The following is a 17,892-nucleotide window of genomic DNA, read 5'->3' on the forward strand; positions in this document are numbered from 1 at the left end:
ACCATCAGACATTAGTAGAACTAGAGTTAGAGGTCCCCCTACAGTATGTGATGAGACCATCAGACATTAGTAGAACTAGAGTTAGAGGTCCCCCTATAGTATGTGATGAGACCATCAGACATTAGTACAACTAGAGTTAGAGGTCCCCCTACAGTATGTGATGAGACCATCAGACATTAGTAGAACTAGAGTTAGAGGTCCCCCTACAGTATGTGATGAGACCATCAGACATTAGTAGAACTAGAGTTAGAGGTCCCCCTATAGTATGTGATGAGACCATCAGACATTAGTAGAACTAGAGTTAGAGGTCCCCCTACAGTATCTGATGAGACCATCAGACATTAGTAGAACTAGAGTTAGATGTCCCCCTACAGTATGTGATGAGACCATCAGACATTAGTAGAACTAGAGTTAGAGGTCCCCCTACAGTATGTGATGAGACCATCTCTTTACATATTATATTACATCCTATTGAAATACTGGGGTTTTTGTGCAGCTGTACTTGTTGTCTGTATCACTGTGTTGACTCACAGCACAGAAGTACATGCCGCTGTCTCCTGCCTCCAACTTCTTCACTGTGAAAGATCCCCTCTCAGCTACAGTCTTGTTGGCTGAGAATTTGTCTTCACTGAAATCCCCTGAATACTCAGGTTTGGAACTAGGAATAGTGAAGGCTACCTGCTTCATTCCCTCTCCTGGAAGCTGTTTGTACCAGTACATCTGGTAGTAGCTAGCCCCCTTAGTGTGACTGCAGTTCATCAGAGCATCCCTGTCTTTCAGTTCCCAGAGTATGGTGGGTGTCTGAGAGACTTCACTCCCCTCAACAAGACCTGTAAGGATACAGTGAGAATGAAATCAATAGAGTTAGGTACAGTTAGACCTGAATACATCAAGACTCAGGTGAAGGGAACATATGCTTGGAAACAGCAATATCTATAACTAGAGAAGTCCTTCATTGTAAATAAGAATGTTGTTCTGAACTTTCCTGGTTAAATAAATGAAACATTATGAAACTGTACCTGCAGCACAGAGCAGTGAGACAGTAACAGTGGAGAGAAATGTGAACATGTTTGATCACGTTATATGTGAGAGTGCTGGAAAGAGTCTGGTATCAATGTCTATAAAACAAGAGGAGTGTCACATAGATGAATAGATGCCAATCAGTAGACCACGGCAGGTTCCACCATATTCAACATGTCAGTGAAGTGGGAGGGACTGATGATCTGAATACATCATGCTAATTAGTGGTCCAGACTGTAGAGACATTCCCATTATTAAAGTTAGAGGTCCCCCTACAGTCCATGATGAGACCATCAGCTCTTTACATATTATATTCTATCCTATAGAGCTCGCCAGCTTGTAGTCCTAAAACACGGAAATGAGTCAGCATTTTCTACCTCTGGTTCGTTGACCATTGCTGTGGGAGAAATGAAGGGGTGAAATAATGGGGTGTTGGGATATAAGGTCTGAAGTTAAAACAGGCTTTGGAGATATTATACATTTTGTTCTGTGCAATAACTTAAGGATCGGACCCTTCTTTTCAATTTCTCCTAAAATGACATACCTGAATCTAACTGCCTGTAGCTCAGGACCTGAAGCAAGGATATGCATATTCTTGATCCCATTTGAAAGGAAACACTTTGAGGTTTGTGGATCTGTGAAATTAATGTAGGAGAATATAACACATTTAATCTGGTAAAATATCTGTAAAAAGAAAACGTACGTTTTCCCGACCAAAAAAAATGTATCATTTTTGAAATGCAAGAGAAAGGCCATACTTTCAGATTGGAGTCTAGGTGTAATTTATATTTTAGCCACCAGATGGCAGTAGTGTGTTTGCAAAGTTTCAGACTGATCCAGTGAAGAATTACATTACTACACAATATTTTGAATTAATCCTGATAGGAGTTTTACCAAATGTGCCAATTTTGGTCCATTGATATATTTTCAAGTACATAACTATAGAGAACACAGACAAATGATATGGCAATATCAAAGTAGAGTTTACACACTTCCAGAAATGTCATACATGATGGATTGTTAGCTCATTCACTAACATTCACACATCTAGATGGCCGGGCGGAGTGGGTATGGAGCCAGAGACAGCAGTGGGGTCAAACTGTAGAACATAAAACTAGATTTTATCAAACAAAACTATGCTACATTTTACCTCTGGGACCCTCAGGATGACACATCAGAGCCAGATTACTGAATGTAAGTACATTATTTACCTTCAGAGGTGAATGTATCAAACCAGTTGCCGTGATAAAAGTTTTTTGTTGTTGTGGACTCTCCTCAAACAATAGCATGGGATTTTTGTCAATGTAATAACTACTGGTGAACGGGTGAAAGTGAGTGGTGCCCGCTGGGATAGTGTCACGGCCGTCTTCGGGTGAAAGAGAGGACCAAGGCGCAGCGTGGTATAAATACATTATGTATTTATTTAAGAAAGACAAATAACACTAAAACAAACTAAACAAAACAACAAACAGACGACCGTGAAGCTATACAAACAAATAAGTGCAGACACTGGCAACTTACACATAGACAATTACCCACAACCTACCTAATGCCTATGGCTGCCTAAAATATGGCTCCCAATCAGAGACAACGATAGACAGCTGTCTCTAATTGAGAACAATAAATGAAGGATCGGAACCTTTTTTTCAAATTTCTCCTGAATTAACAAATAACAAATTAAAGTTTACACACTCCCAGAAATGTCGTACATGATGGATCATTAGCTCATTCACTAACATTCACACATCTAGATGGCCGGGCGGGGTGGGTGTAGAGCCAGAGACAGCAGTGGGGTCAAACTGTAGAACATAAAACTAGGTTTTATCAAACAAAACTATGCTACATTTTATCTCTGGGACCCTCAGGATGACACATCAGAGCCAGATTACTGAATGTAAGTACATTATTTACCTTCAGAGGTGAATGTATCAAACCAGTTGCCCTGATAAAAGTGTTTTGTTGTTGTGGACTCTCCTCAAACAATAGCATGGTATTTTAGTCGATGTAATAACTACTGGTGAACGGGTGAAAGTGAGTGGTGCCCGCTGGGCTAGAGCGGCTGTAAGGGCTGCATGTGGGATATTTGGAGCAGAGGTATGAATAGTTGAATGGGAGATGTTTTTAACCATTTATAATTATTATAAATACATTTTATCATTTGGGAAACACCAGTGAATTTAACCAAGAAGGTAATGTCATCTAAAACAATAATTGGGTTCCATTACGTGGAACAACGTCTGAGACTGTATGTTCCACCTGCTGATACCACAGTATGGTGTTGTAGCTGGGGAGAGTGTGTTCCACCTGCTGATACCACAGTACGGTGTTGTAGCTGGGGAGAGTGTGTTCCACCTGCTGATACCACAGCATGGTGTTGTAGCTGGGGAGAGTGTGTTCCACCTGCTGATACCACAGTATGGTGTTGTAGCTGGGGAGAGTGTGTGAACAGGACAGCAGTTTCTCCAGAACTCTGAAATACTGAAGATGGAGACTGAAGAACGTTGGAACAGAGGAGTTCACCTGTTACAGAAGAGGAGAGAGAGACCTGTTTGTTATAACTACTGTAGTCATTCAGGAAATACATGGAATTATAGATTATTTTAGACCGTATCTAATCTGTGTTCCAGAATAAAGAGAGATTCACATTCATATGTAGAAAATATCCAATAGTGAAAGATTCTTAGTTCAACACTGAGTCAAGATGAGCATTCAAAAGGACATGGATCTTCAGCTCTCAGACTCCATACTAAACACCATAGTTTACTGTGGTACTGTGTCTGGTGAGTCCACATGGATTTGTTGAGCTGTAACTCCCCCTACAGGAAAGACATGATATCACACCATACTGTATCATGGTCTCCTGTATATCAGAGGGAACCTCCCCTTTCTGTTAGACCAGCTGGTGAGTGTTTTGGCATTGAATCAGAGTCAGATACAGTGTGATGTTAATACAGGTGTGATTAGTCTACAGTACACCAGGGAGGAGGTTTTTGTAGAGCAGAGAGGGAGATCTGATGCACTGTGTAAACTAGCAGCACAGTAATACACAGCACTGCTATTTGGAGTTAGTTGATTGATGGTTAAGGTGCTGGTACCACCTGCATTAGCATCTCCTTCTACATTAAATCCAGCCTCAGGATATCCAGTTTTCCCATTCTGGTATCCTAAATACACAGGTTCTCTGTAGTTGGATTGCTTGTACCAGAGGATTTTGTCATAGCTTGATATACTATGTGAACACTCCATCTTAGCCGACTTTCCCTGGTTCTTGTACAGGTCTGCAGGTCTCTGGTGAACCTGGCTACTGAGAGAAGAACCTGGAGAGAGAGACAGACAGACAGAAAGAGAGAGAGAGAGAGAGAGAGAGAGAGAGGCAACATATAAAGAAACATATTCACCTGAAACATAAAAAACAATCAAATTAGGATATTATTAGTTGATGAGATCAATGATGTGAATACCTGCAGCCCAGGCTGTGTAACCCATGGTGATGGAGATAAGAATTGTGATCATGTTGACTCACTGTTAAAGAGACAGAATGAGACAGACAAACCCCTCCTCATGAATTAGAGGTGGCTTCTCATCAACTCATCTCAGTGATCTAATAGAGGGATGCTGCCTCCTTATGAGAACATCTAAAACATCAGAGACCTGAGATGAACCCTGCAGGAGGAGTCTATGTGGGACAGGAAGCAGGGTTTAGTAGAGCAGAGAGGGAGATCTGGCAAGATAGAACAGCACACTCTGGTAAGACGAGGGAGGGCGGTCTGTGCATATTTGTAAACAACAGCTGGTGCACGAAATCTAAGGAAGTCTCTAGATTTTGCTCACCTGAAGTAGAGTATATTGTGATAAATTGCAGGCCACACTACTTGCCAAGAGAGTTTTCAGCTATACCTTTTGTGGCTATTTTTTTACCACCACAGACAGATGCTGGCACTAAGACCGCACTCAGTCAGCTGTATAAGGAAATAATCAAACAGGAAAACGCTCACCCAGAGGCGGCACTCCTAGTGGCCGGAGACTTTAATGCAGGGAAACTTAAATCAGTTCTACCAAATTTCTATCAACATGTTAAATGTGCAACCAGAGGGAATACAATTCTAGATCACCTGTACTCCACACACAGAGACGCGTACAAAGCTCTCCATCGCCCTCCATTTGGTAAATCCGACCACAACTCTATCCTCCAGATTCCTGCTTACAAGCAGAGATGAAAGCAGGAAGCACCAGTGACTCGGTCTATTAAAAAGTGGTCAGATGAAGCAGATGCTAAACTACAGGACTGTTTCGCTATCACAGACTGGAACATGTTCCGGGATTCCTCCGATGGCATTGAGGAGTACACCACATCAGTCACTGGCTTTATCAATAAGTGCATCGAGGACGTCGTCCCCACAGTGACTGTACGTTCATACCCCAACCAGAAGCAATGGAATACAGGCACCATTCGCACTGAGCTAAAGGGTAGAGCTGCCGCTTTCAAGGTGCGGGACTCTAACCCGGAAGCTTACAAGAAATCCTGCTATGCCCTGCGACGAACCATCAAACAGGCAAAGCGTCAATACAGGGCTAAGACTGAATCATACTACACCGGCTCCAACGCTCGTCTTATGTGGCAGGGCTTGCAAACTATTACAGACTACAAAGGGAAGCACAGCCGCGAGCTGCCCAGTGACACGAGCCTACCACACGAGCTAAACCACTTCTTTGCTCGCTTCGAGGCAAGCAACACTGAGGCATGCATGAGAGCATCAGCTGTTCCGGACGACTGTGTGATCACGCTCTCCGTAGCCTACGTGAGTAAGGCCTTTAAAGAGGTCAACATACACAAGGCTGCGGAGCCAGACGGATTACCAGCATGTGCTGACCAACTGGCAGGTGTCTTCACTGACATTTTCAACATGTCGCTGATTGAGTCTGTAATACCAACATGTGTCAAGCAGACCACCATAGTCCCTGTGCCCAAGAACACAAAGGCAACCTGCATAAATGACTACAGGTCCGCAGCACTCATCCGTAGCCATGAAGTGCTTTGAAAGGTTGGTAATGCTCACATCAAAACAATTCTCCCAGAAACCCTAGACCCACTCCAATTTGCATACCGCCCCAACAGATCCACAGATGATGCAATCTCTATTGCACTCCACACTGCCCTTTCCCACCTGGACAAAAGGAACACCTACGTGAGAATGCTGTTCAATGACTACAGCTCAGCGTTCAACAACATCAAAGCTCAACACTAAGCTAAGGACCCTGGTACTTAACACCTCCCTCTGCAACTGGATCCTGGACTTCCTGACGGGCCGCCCCCAGGTGGAAAGGGATGGTAACAACACAACTGCAACGCTGATCCTCAACACGGGGACCCCTCAGGGCTGCGTGCTCAGTCCCCTCTTGTACTCCCTTTTCACTCATGGATCTATGGCCAGGCAAGACTCCAACACCATCATCAAGTTTGCCAATGACACAACAGTGGAAGGTCTGATCACCAACAACGACGAGACAGCCTATAGGGAGGAGGTCAGAGACTTGGCCATTATGTGCCAGGACAACAACCTATCCCTCAACGTGATCAAGACAAAGCAGATGATTGTGGACTACAGGAAAAGGAGGACCAAGCACACCCCCATTCTCATCGACGGTCTGCAGTGGAGCAGGTTGAGAGCTTCAAATTCCTTGGTGTCCACATCAACAACAAACTATCATGGTCCCAACACACCAATAATGTCGTGAAGAGGGCACGACAAAGCCTATTCCCCCCCAGGAGACTGAAAAGATTTGGATTGGGTCCTCAGATCCTCAAAAGGTTCTACAGCTGCACCATCGAGAGCATCCTGACTGGTTGCATCACTGCCTGTTTTGGCAACTGCTCGGCCTCTGACCGCAAGGCACTACAGAGGGTAGTGCGTACGGCCCAGGACATCACTGGGGCCAAGCTTCCTGCCATCCAGGACCTCTATACCAGGCGGTGTCAGAGGATGGCCCTATAAATTGTCAAAGACTCCATTCACCCTAGTCATAGACTGTTCTCTCTGCTATCGCACAGCAAGAGGTACCGGACCGCCAAGTCTAGGTCCAAAAGGCTTCATAACAGCTTCTACCCCAAAGGGAGAAGACCCCTGAACAGCTAATCAAAGGGCAACCCAGACCCCTCTTTTACGCTGTTTATTATCTATGCATAGTCACTTTAACTCTATCTACATTTACATATTACCTCAATTACCTTGACTCTGTATCTATTTTTTACTTAACAGTTTTTTTTCTTAAAAACTTCTTAAAAGCATTGTTTGTTAAGGGCATTTAAGTAAGCATTTCAATGTAAAGTCTATACCTGCTGTATTCGGTGCATGTGACAAATAAAATTGAATGTGATTTGACATGCCAATCTCCTTTTGTCCAGACAGCATCAGATACATGGTCTACACATACGGAGACAGATGGGAGCTGTTTCACTGTCCAGACAGCATCAGATACATGGTCTTTTTTTCTTTTTTTTCTCCACCTTGATTTAACCAGGTAGGCTAGTTGAGAACAAGTTCTCATTTACAACTGCGACCTGGCCAAGATAAAGCAAAGCATTTCGACAGAAACAACAACACAGAGTTACACGTGGAATAAACAAGCGTACAGTCAATAACACAATAGAAAAGTCTATATACAGTGTGTGCAAATGAGGTAAGATTAAGGAGGTAAGGCAATAAATAGGCCATAGTGGCAAAATAATTAGAATTTAGCATTTAAACACTGGAGTGATAGATGTGCAGATGATGATATGCAAGTAGTGATACTGGTGTAAAAAAGAGCAGCAAAGTAAATTTAAACAATATGGGGATGAGGTAGGTAGATTGGGTGGGCTATTTACAGATGGACTATGTACAGCTGCAGCGATCGGTTAGCTGCTCAGATAGCTGATGTTTAAAGTTAGTGAGGGAAATGTAAGTCTCCAGCTTCAGCGATTTTTGCAATTCGTTCCAGTCACTGGCAGCAGAGAACTGCAAGGAAAGGCGGCCAAAGGAGGTGTTGGCTTTGGGGATGACCAGTGAGATATACCTGCTGGAGCGCGTGCTACAGGTGGGTGTTGATATCGTGACCAGTGAGCTGAGATAAGGCGGTGCTTTACCTAGCAAAGACTTATAGATGACCTGGAGCCAGTGGGTCTGGCAACGAATATGTAGCGAGGGCCAGCCGACTAGAGCATATAGGTCGCAGTGGTGGTGGTATAAGGCGCTTTGGTAACAAAACGGATGGCACTGTGATAGACTACATCCAATTTGCTGAGTAGAGTATTGGAAGCTATTTTGTAGATGACATCGCCGAAGTTGAGGATCGGTAGGATAGTCAGTTTTACTAGGGTAAGTTTGGCGGCGTGAGTGAAGGAGGCTTTGTTGCGAAATAGAAAGCCAATTCTAGATTTGATTTTGGATTGGAGATGCTTAATGTGAGTCTGGAAGGAGAGTTTACAGTCTAGCCAGACACCTAGGTATTTGTAGCTGTCCACGTATTCTAGGTCAGAACCGTCCAGAGAAGTGATGCTTGTCGGGCGGTTGGGTGTGGGCAGCGAACGGTTGAAAAATGTGCATTTGGTTTTGCGAGCGTTTAAGAGCAGCTGGAGGCCACAGAAGGAGTGTTGTATGGCATTGAAGCTCATTTGGAGGTTAGTTAACACAGTGTCCAAAGAAGGACCAGATGTATACAGAATGGTGTCGTCTGCGTAGAGGTTGATCAGGGAATCACCCACAGCAAGAATGACATCGTTGATATATACAGAGAAAAGAGTTGGCCCGAGAATTTAACCCTGTGGTACCCCCATAGAGACTGCCAGAGGTCCGGACAACAGGCCCTCCGATTTTACACACTGAACTCTGTCTGCGAAGTAGTTGGTTAACCAGGCGAGGCAGTCATTTGAGAAACCAAGGCTACGGTGATTGACAGAGAATACGGTGATTGACAGAGTCGAATGCCTTGGCAAGGTCGATGAAGACGGCTGCACAGTACTGTCTTTTATCGATGGCGTTTATGATATCGTTTAGTACCTTAAGCGTGGCTGAGGGGCACCCATGACCAGCTCGGAAACCGGATTGCACAGCGGAGAAGGTACGGTGGGATTCTAAATGGTCAGTGATCTGTTTATTAACTTTGCTTTCAAAGACTTTAGAAAGGCAGGGCAGGATGGATATAGGTCTGTAGCAGTTTGAGTCTAGAGTGTCACCCCCTTTGAAGATGGACGAAATGAAAGAGAGGTTGAACAGTAATAGGGGTTGCAACAATGGAGGCGGATAATTTTAGAAAGAGAGGTTGTCCAGATTGTCTAGCCTAGCTGATTTGTACAGGTTCAGGTTTTGCAACTCTTTCAGAAAATCTGCGATCTGGATTTGGGTGAAGGAGAAGCTGGGGAGGCTCGGGCAAGTAGCTGCGAGGGTTGCGGAGCTGTTGGCCGGGGTTGGGGTAGCCAGGAGGAAAGCATGGCCAGCTGTAGAGAAATGCTTATTGACATTTTTGATTATCATGGATTTATCGGTGGTGACCGTGTCGCCTAGCCTCAGGGCAGTGGGTAGCTGGGAGGAGGTGCTCTTGTTCTCCATGGACTTTACAGTGTCCCAAAACTTTTTGGAGTTAGAGCTACACGATGCAAATTTCTGTTTGAAAAAGCTAGCCTTTGCTTTCCTGACTGACTGTGTGTATTGGTTCCTGACTTCCCTGAACACTTGCATATCGCAAGGACTATTCGATGCTATTGCAGTCCGCCACTGAGACAGAGGGGAGCTGTTACACTGTCCAGACAGCATTAGATACATGGTCTACACACACGGAGACAGAGGGGAGCTGTTTCACTGTGCAGACAGCATCAGATAAATGGTCTAAACATACTGAAACAGAGAGGAGCTGTTTCCTGATGACTCCTTGCTGTTCCCAGTCCACCTGGTCGTGCTGCTGCTCCAATTTCAACTGTTCTGCCTGTGGCTATGGAACCCTGACCTGTTCACCAGACGTGCTACCTGTCCCAGACCTGCTGTTTTCAACTCTCTAGAGACAGCAGGAGTGGTAGAGATACTCTGAGTGATCGGCTATGAAAAGGCAACGGACATTTATTCCTGAGGTGCTGACCTGTTGCACCCTCAACATCCACTGTGATTATTATTATTTGACCATGCTGGTCATTTATGAACATTTGAACATCTTGGCCATGTTCTGTTATAATCTCCACCCGGCACAGCCAGAAGAGGACTGGCCACCCCTCATAGCCTGGTTCCTCTCTAGGTTTCTTCCCAGGTTCTGGCCTTTCTAGGGAGTTTTTCCTAGCCACCGTGCTTCTATACCTGCATTGCTTGCTGTTTGGGGTTTTAGGCTGGGTTTCTGTACAGCACATTGAGATATCTGCCGATGTAAGAAGGGCTTTATAAAATACATTTAAGGGCTTTATAAATAAATGTAATTTGATTTGATTTCACTGTCCAGACAGCATCAGATGGTCTACACATACTGAGACAGAGGGGCGCTGTTTCACTGTCCAGACAGCATCAGATACATGAGTATCTCTCCCTCCTGGTGGAGAACTGAGGAAGTGCACCTTAACCATCTAAACTAGCCACTTATAACATTATCATTACCATCTGTTTGATATCAAATGGTTCATAGCAAAGTGTTATTGAAGTGGTTGAAGACAGGTGCAGGTGTATAGAGCTGTAGTCAGTATTATATGAGAGGATCAGAGAGGGTTTTTGTAGAGGAGAGAGGGTATAGTGAAACACTGTGCTTCACTAGCAGCACAGAAATACACTGCACTGTCTTCAGCTTCTGTCACTTTGGGAATATGTAGATACGCCATTTTATTAGCTGCACCATCTCCACTGACATTAAAACGCCCTTTAAAGGAATCTTCCACCGTTGGACTGGTGTATCTCACATACCCAATGAGTTTCAGAGCAGAGTTTTGGGCTGACTGTTGGTACCACAGTATCATGTCGTATCTTGAAACAGTGTGGCTGCAGGTGAGATTAACTTTATCTTCAGGTCCTTTTAGTATTGCAGTAGGAGTCTGGTGAACTTTGTCTGTTGGTGACAGCCCTGTGGATGAAAACAGACAATATGAAATATACAGTATTACTCAGGATATTGACAGCAATATATTTCAGTAGTAAATCTATCTTTCATGAGGGATTTAGTACCTGTCACCCATAGTGGTAGAGTTGCTACATGTATGAGAAGCTTGATCATGTTGATGGTTCTGGAGAGAAGAGTCACATGGACAAGGAGAAAGGGTTTTCAGATAGTCAGAGATGTGATGTCATCTAGTGGGAGTGTCATATGTATGTCAGCATCCCAAATGGCTCCCTATTCCCTTTCTAGAGCACTACTTTAGACCAGAGCCCATAGGGGGGGTGGAGAATAAGGCAATAGAGAAGGGGAGCTGAACTGAGCTGCCGGAGGGGAAGGAAATGACATCACTTTGACGTCAGAACTTGTGTTGATATTCAAGCAGATCCCTTGTTCACCTACAGGTCTCCTGTTCAACTTAAAGGTGTATTGTGGAACATACCGGTATCTACATCATTGAAAGTCTCTTTTAGTCTTTAGATTTGATCTGTGTTGTAGATTCAGTAAGGGAGACAGCGAAAGAGGGGAGAGAGAAAGGAGAAAAAGGGGATATAGAGAGTAGTCATGTGAATCACATCTATTCAGGGGGGAGTAATGGAATTTAACATTGTAACAGTGCATAATGTATGTTAATGAGTGATGACACTAAACTGTAAATACTGGTATACTGTACTAGGACAGATATCACCTTGATTATGCCATCCTCCATCTGTGTTTATTCATTGGCACTGAGTCCAAGTCAAAGCTCAGATGCAGGTGTTCTGAGCCGTGGTGTAATATTACCATCAGACAGGGTTTTTGTAGAGGACAGGAGGAAGTCTACATCACTGTGTTGGCTGGCTGCACAGTAATAAACTGCACTGTGTTCAGGTCCTCTCAGACTCACTAGATGAAGATACGCCTCTTTCCCACCGTCTCCACTCACATTGAAGTGCTTTTCAAATGATTTCTCCATGGTTATTGACTTGGTATATGCATAACCAATGAGTTTCATAGCAGTGTCTCCTGCTGACTGTTTGTACCATAGTATCACGTAGTAGTTAGGGATAGTATGGCTGCAGGTGAGTTGAACGTTTCCTCCAGGTCCTTCTGCTAGTGTCACAGGACTCTGATGAACCATGCTACTAAACGACTGTCCTGTGGACAGAGAGAGAGAGGAGAGGGAGGAGAGAGAAAAGAGAGGAGAGAGGGAATGAATGTGACAGAGCGAGAGAGAGAGGGGAGAGAGAGAGTGAGAGAGAGAGAGAGAGGAGAGAGAGGAGAGAGAGGAGAGAGAGAGAGAGGGAGAGAGAGAGAGGAGAGGGAGAGAGAGAAAAGATGACAGAGAGAGTGGGAGAGAGAGAGAGAGGAGAGAGGGAGAGAAGGTGACAGAGAGAGTGGGAGAGAGAGAGAGAGGAGAGAGGGAGAGAAGGTGACAGAGAGAGGAGAGAGGGAGAGAAGGTGACAGAGAGAAGGAGCGAGAGAAAGGATATTTTATTCAGTTTGATGACATTCGTAGTCTCGTTAGGCTTCTCATCGTAAGTGATTTAATACCTGTCACCCAGAGTGGTAGAGCTGCCAGGTGAATCAGAACTCTGAACATCATGATGAAGAAGAATATTATGATGATGATGAAGATGATGAATATGCTGAAGAAGACGATGATGATGATGAGGATGTGATATGATTGTCTCCTGGATGAAGCTCTGAGGTGAAAGGAGATTGGCTGTAGTAGTATCATGTTTCCTTCAGGGTGGTGGATAGTGACAGTGTTAGAGGGAGTGGCAGGAAGCCTGTACTGTAAAGCTTGCTCATAGGACCTCACTGTGAACATGACTGATTACATGATCATGACAATGAAACCATCAGACATTAGTAGAACTAGAGTTAGAGGTCCCCCTACAGTATGTGATGAGACCATCAGACATTAGTAGAACTAGAGTTAGAGGTCCCCCTACAGTATGTGATGAGACCATCAGACATTAGTAGAACTAGAGTTAGAGGTCCCCCTACAGTATGTGATGAGACCATCAGACATTAGTAGAACTAGAGTTAGAGGTCCCCCTACAGTATGTGATGAGACCATCAGACATTAGTAGAACTAGAGTTAGAGGTCCCCCTACAGTATGTGATGAGACCATCAGACATTAGTAGAGTTAGAGGTCCCCCTACAGTATGTGATGAGACCATCAGACATTAGTAGAACTAGAGTTAGAGGTCCCCCTACAGTATGTGATGTGACCATCTCTTTACATATTATATTCCTTCCTATTGAAATACTGGGGTTTTTGTGCAGCTGTACTTGTTGTCTGTATCACTGTGTTGACTCACAGCACAGAAGTACATGCCACTGTCTCCTGCCTCCAACTTCTTCACTGTGAAAGATCCCCTCTCAGCTACAGTCTTGTTGGCTGAGAATTTGTCTTCACTGAAATCCCCTGAATACTCAGGTTTGGAACTGGGAGTAGTGAAGGCTACCTGCTTCATTCCCTCTCCTGGAAGCTGTCTGTACCAGTACATCTGGAAGTAGCTAGCTCCCTTAGTGTGACTGCAGTTCATCTGAGCATCCCTGTCTTTCAGTTCCCAGAGTATGGTGGGTGTCTGAGTGACTTCACTCCCCTCAACAAGACCTGTAAGGATACAGTGAGAATGAAATCAATAGAGTTAGGTACAGTTAGACCTGAATACATCAAGACTCAGGTGAAGTGAACATATGCTTGGAAACATCAATATCTATAACTAGAGAAGTCCTTCATTGTAAATATGAATGTTGTTCTGAACTTTCCTGGTTAAATAAATGAAACATTATGAAACTGTACCTGCAGCACAGAGCAGTGAGACAGTAACAGTGGAGAGAAATGTGAACATGTTTGATCACGTTATATGTGAGAGTGCTGGAAAGAGTCTGGTATCAATGTATATAAAACAAGAGGAGTGTCACATAGATGAATAGATGCCAATCAGTAGACCACGGGAGGTTCCACCATATTCAATATGTCAGTGAAGTGGGAGGGACTGATGATCTGAATACATCATGCTAATTAGTGGTCCAGACTGTAGAGACATTCACATTATTAAAGTTAGAGGTCCCCCTACAGTCCATGATGAGACCATCAGCTCTTTACATATTATATTCTATCCTATAGAGCTCGCCAGCTTGTAGAGCCTAAAACACGGAAATGAGTCAGCATTTTCTACCTCTGGTTCGTTGGCCATTGCTGTGGGAGAAATGAAGGGGTGAAATAATGGGGTTTTGCGATAATAGGTCTGAAGTTAAAACAGGCTTTGGAGATATTATACATTTTGTTCTGTGCAATAACTTAAGGATCTGACTTTTTTTTCATTTTTCTCGTAAAATGACAAACCTGAATCTAACTGCCTGTAGCTCAAGACAAGGAAGGCAAGGATATGCATATTCTTGATACCATATGAAAGGAAACACTTTGAAGTTTGTGGATCTGTGAAATTAATGTAGGAGAATAGAACACATTACATCTGGTAAAAGATAATACAAAGATAACATGCGTTTTTCCACTCAAAAACGAATCATCTATGAAATGCAAGAGAAAGGCCACACTTTCAGATTGGAGTCTAGGTGTAATTTATATTTTGGCCACCAGATGGCAGTAGTGTGTTCGCAAGAAGTACATTACTGCACCATATTTTGTATTAATTCTGACAGGAGTTTACCCAAATGTGCCATTTTTGGACAATTTAGATATTTTCAAGTACTTAACTATAGAGAACATAGAAAAATGATATGTTAATAACAAATTAGAGTTTACACACTCCCAGAAATGTCATACATCATTAGCTTATACACTAACATTCACACATCTAGATGGCGAAGTGGGTGTGGAGCCAGAGACAGCAGTGGGGTCAAACTGTAGAACATAAAACTGGGTTTTAACAAACAAAACTATGCTACATTTTATCTCTGGGACCCTCAGGATGACACATCAGAGCCAGATTACTGAATGTAAGTACATTATTTACCTTCAGAGGTGAATGTATCAAACCAGTTGCCCTGATAAAAGTGTTTTGTTGTTGTGGACTCTCCTCAAACAATAGCATGGTATTTTAGTCAATGTAATAACTACTGGTGAACGGGTGAAAGTGAGTGGTGCCCGCTGGGCTAGAGAGGCTGTAAGGGCTGCATGTGGGATATTTGGAGCAGAGGTATGAACAGTTGAATGGGAGATGTTTTTAACCATTTCTAATTATTATTACTTGTGGTGTTTCATTTCTTTACTATCAAAAGTCTTCACTTGAATGATGCCAAAGACACAACAGTGGTCTCTCTGAGATCCCAAGTTTGAGGGATCCCTCGTGCACGATTTACCCAGGTCGTCAGGAGAGGTCACCAGGTGGAGATTATTATCCCATCCTCGCCGCCAAATGTGGTGGTTCATTTCTTTACTATCAAATCAGGAGAGACAAATTTATCATACAAGTCAGAGTTATACTTAAACTAAATCTTTAATAGCGAGAGCTTTGCAAGGAATCAACGTTTCTGATGATTCGTTGATAGACCCGAAACAAAAGTTTAAGGGTCTTTTATAGCCAAGACACACCCCTTTCAACAAACATGACTAACAACAGATATATAGAATGGGTCACAAGGTTAAGATTTGTATGAAAGATACCTATAATACATAGCAGACAGTATGCTAAGTCAACAGTTTTCATTGTAAGGCATATTCGGAAGGCCATCAACTGAACCGCGGGGTAACCACAACCATAACCAGACCACAAAGGGACAGTATGTGGGAAGTGTCTGGCCCTTCAACTCCAAACAGGAACCATCTCTCCCTGGTACTGTATAGAACAGAAACATTAACTCATGTTCTCTGGAATGCTCTTTAGGTTTTATCACCCAAAAGACATCGGACATCTCCTGTCAGTGTAATCTCCCAGATCCTCAGTAGAACAAACACAGTAGTTAAGAATGCTTGATTCTGTTGAAGAAAACGACCATTTAAAGCAATAAACGTATTATAACATTATCTTGCAATTTTCCATTGGGGGAGAGTGTGTTCCACCTGCTGATACCACAGCATGGTGTTGTAGCTGGGGAGAGTGTGTTCCACCTGCTAATACCACAGTATGGTGTTGTAGCTGGGGAGAGTGTGTTCCACCTGCTGATACCACAGTATGGTGTTGTAGCTGGGGAGAGTGTGTTCCACCTGCTGATACCACAGTATGGTGTTGTAGCTGGGGAGAGTGTGTTCCACCTGCTGATACCACAGTATGGTGTTGTAGCTGGGGAGAGTGTGTTCCACCTGCTGATACCACAGTATGGTGTTGTAGCTGGGGAGAGTGTGTTCCACCTGCTGATACCACAGTATGGTGTTGTAGCTGGGGAGAGTGTGTTCCACCTGCTGATACCACAGTATGGTGTTGTAGCTGGGGAGAGTGTGTTCCACCTGCTGATACCACAGTATGGTGTTGTAGCTGGGGAGAGTGTGTTCCACCTGCTGATACCACAGTATGGTGTTGTAGCTGGGGAGAGTGTGTTCCACCTGCTGATACCACAGTATGGTGTTGTAGCTGGGGAGAGTGTGTTCCCCCTGCTGATACCACAGTATGGTGTTGTAGCTGGGGAGAGTGTGTTCCACCTGCTGATACCACAGTATGGTGTTGTAGCTGGGGAGAGTGTGTTCCACCTGCTGATACCACAGTATGGTGTTGTAGCTGGGGAGAGTGTGTTCCACCTGCTGATACCACAGTATGGTGTTGTAGCTGGGGAGAGTGTGTTCCACCTGCTGATACCACAGTATGGTGTTGTAGCTGGGGAGAGTGTGTTCCACCTGCTGATACCACAGTATGGTGTTGTAGCTGGGGAGAGTGTGTTCCACCTGCTGATACCACAGTATGGTGTTGTAGCTGGGGAGAGTGTGTTCCACCTGCTGATACCACAGTATGGTGTTGTAGCTGGGGAGAGTGTGTTCCACCTGCTGATACCACAGTATGGTGTTGTAGCTGGGGAGAGTGTGTTCCACCTGCTGATACCACAGTATGGTGTTGTAGCTGGGGAGAGTGTTCCACCTGCTGATACCACAGTATGGTGTTGTAGCTGGGGAGAGTGTGTTCCACCTGCTGATACCACAGTATGGTGTTGTAGCTGGGGAGAGTGTGTTCCACCTGCTGATACCACAGTATGGTGTTGTAGCTGGGGAGAGTGTGTGAACAGGACAGCAGTTTCTCCAGAACTCTGAAATACTGAAGATGGAGACTGAAGAACGCTGGAACAGAGCAGTTCACCTGTTACAGAAGAGGAGAGAGAGACCTGTTTGTTATAACTAGTGTAGTCATTCAGGAACTGTATGGAATTATAGATTATTTTAGACGGTATCTAACCTGTGTTCCAGAATAAAGAGAGATTCACGTTCATATGTAGAAAATATCCAACAGGGAAATATTCTTAGTTTAACAGTGAGTCAAGATGAACATTCAAAAGGACATGGATCTTCAGCTCTCAGACTCCTTACTACACACCATAGTTTACTGTGGTACTGTGTCTGGTGAGTCCAGATGGATTTGTTGAGCTGTAACTCCCCCTACAGGAAAGACATGATATCATACCATACTGTATCATGGTCTCCTGTATATCAGAGGGAACCTCCCCTTTCTGTTAGACCAGCTGGTGAGTGTTTTGGCATTGAATCAGAGTCAGATACAGTGTGATGTTAATACAGGTGTGATTAGTCTACAGTACACCAGGGAGGAGGTTTTTGTAGAGCAGAGAGGGAGATCTGATGCACTGTGTAAACTAGCAGCACAGTAATACACAGC

At 44.0% G+C, this 17,892-nt stretch overlaps 2 gene segments (V, D, J or C); both read right to left on the bottom strand.

Annotated features, from left to right (window-relative positions):
- Positions 1-468: 468 nt before the first annotated feature.
- LOC129813391 (T cell receptor beta variable 7-2-like) lies at positions 469-1,068 on the bottom strand. The segment is given in 2 exon segments: positions 469-830; positions 1,020-1,068. Coding segments are annotated over 2 exon segments (411 nt in total).
- A 12,297-nt stretch (positions 1,069-13,365) lies between these two features.
- LOC129813392 (T cell receptor beta variable 7-2-like) lies at positions 13,366-14,026 on the bottom strand. The segment is given in 2 exon segments: positions 13,366-13,727; positions 13,917-14,026. Coding segments are annotated over 2 exon segments (411 nt in total).
- Positions 14,027-17,892: the final 3,866 nt, after the last annotated feature.

This window comes from Salvelinus fontinalis, chromosome 16, assembly GCF_029448725.1.
Source record: "Salvelinus fontinalis isolate EN_2023a chromosome 16, ASM2944872v1, whole genome shotgun sequence".
NCBI classification, from domain to species: Eukaryota; Metazoa; Chordata; class Actinopteri; order Salmoniformes; family Salmonidae; genus Salvelinus; species Salvelinus fontinalis.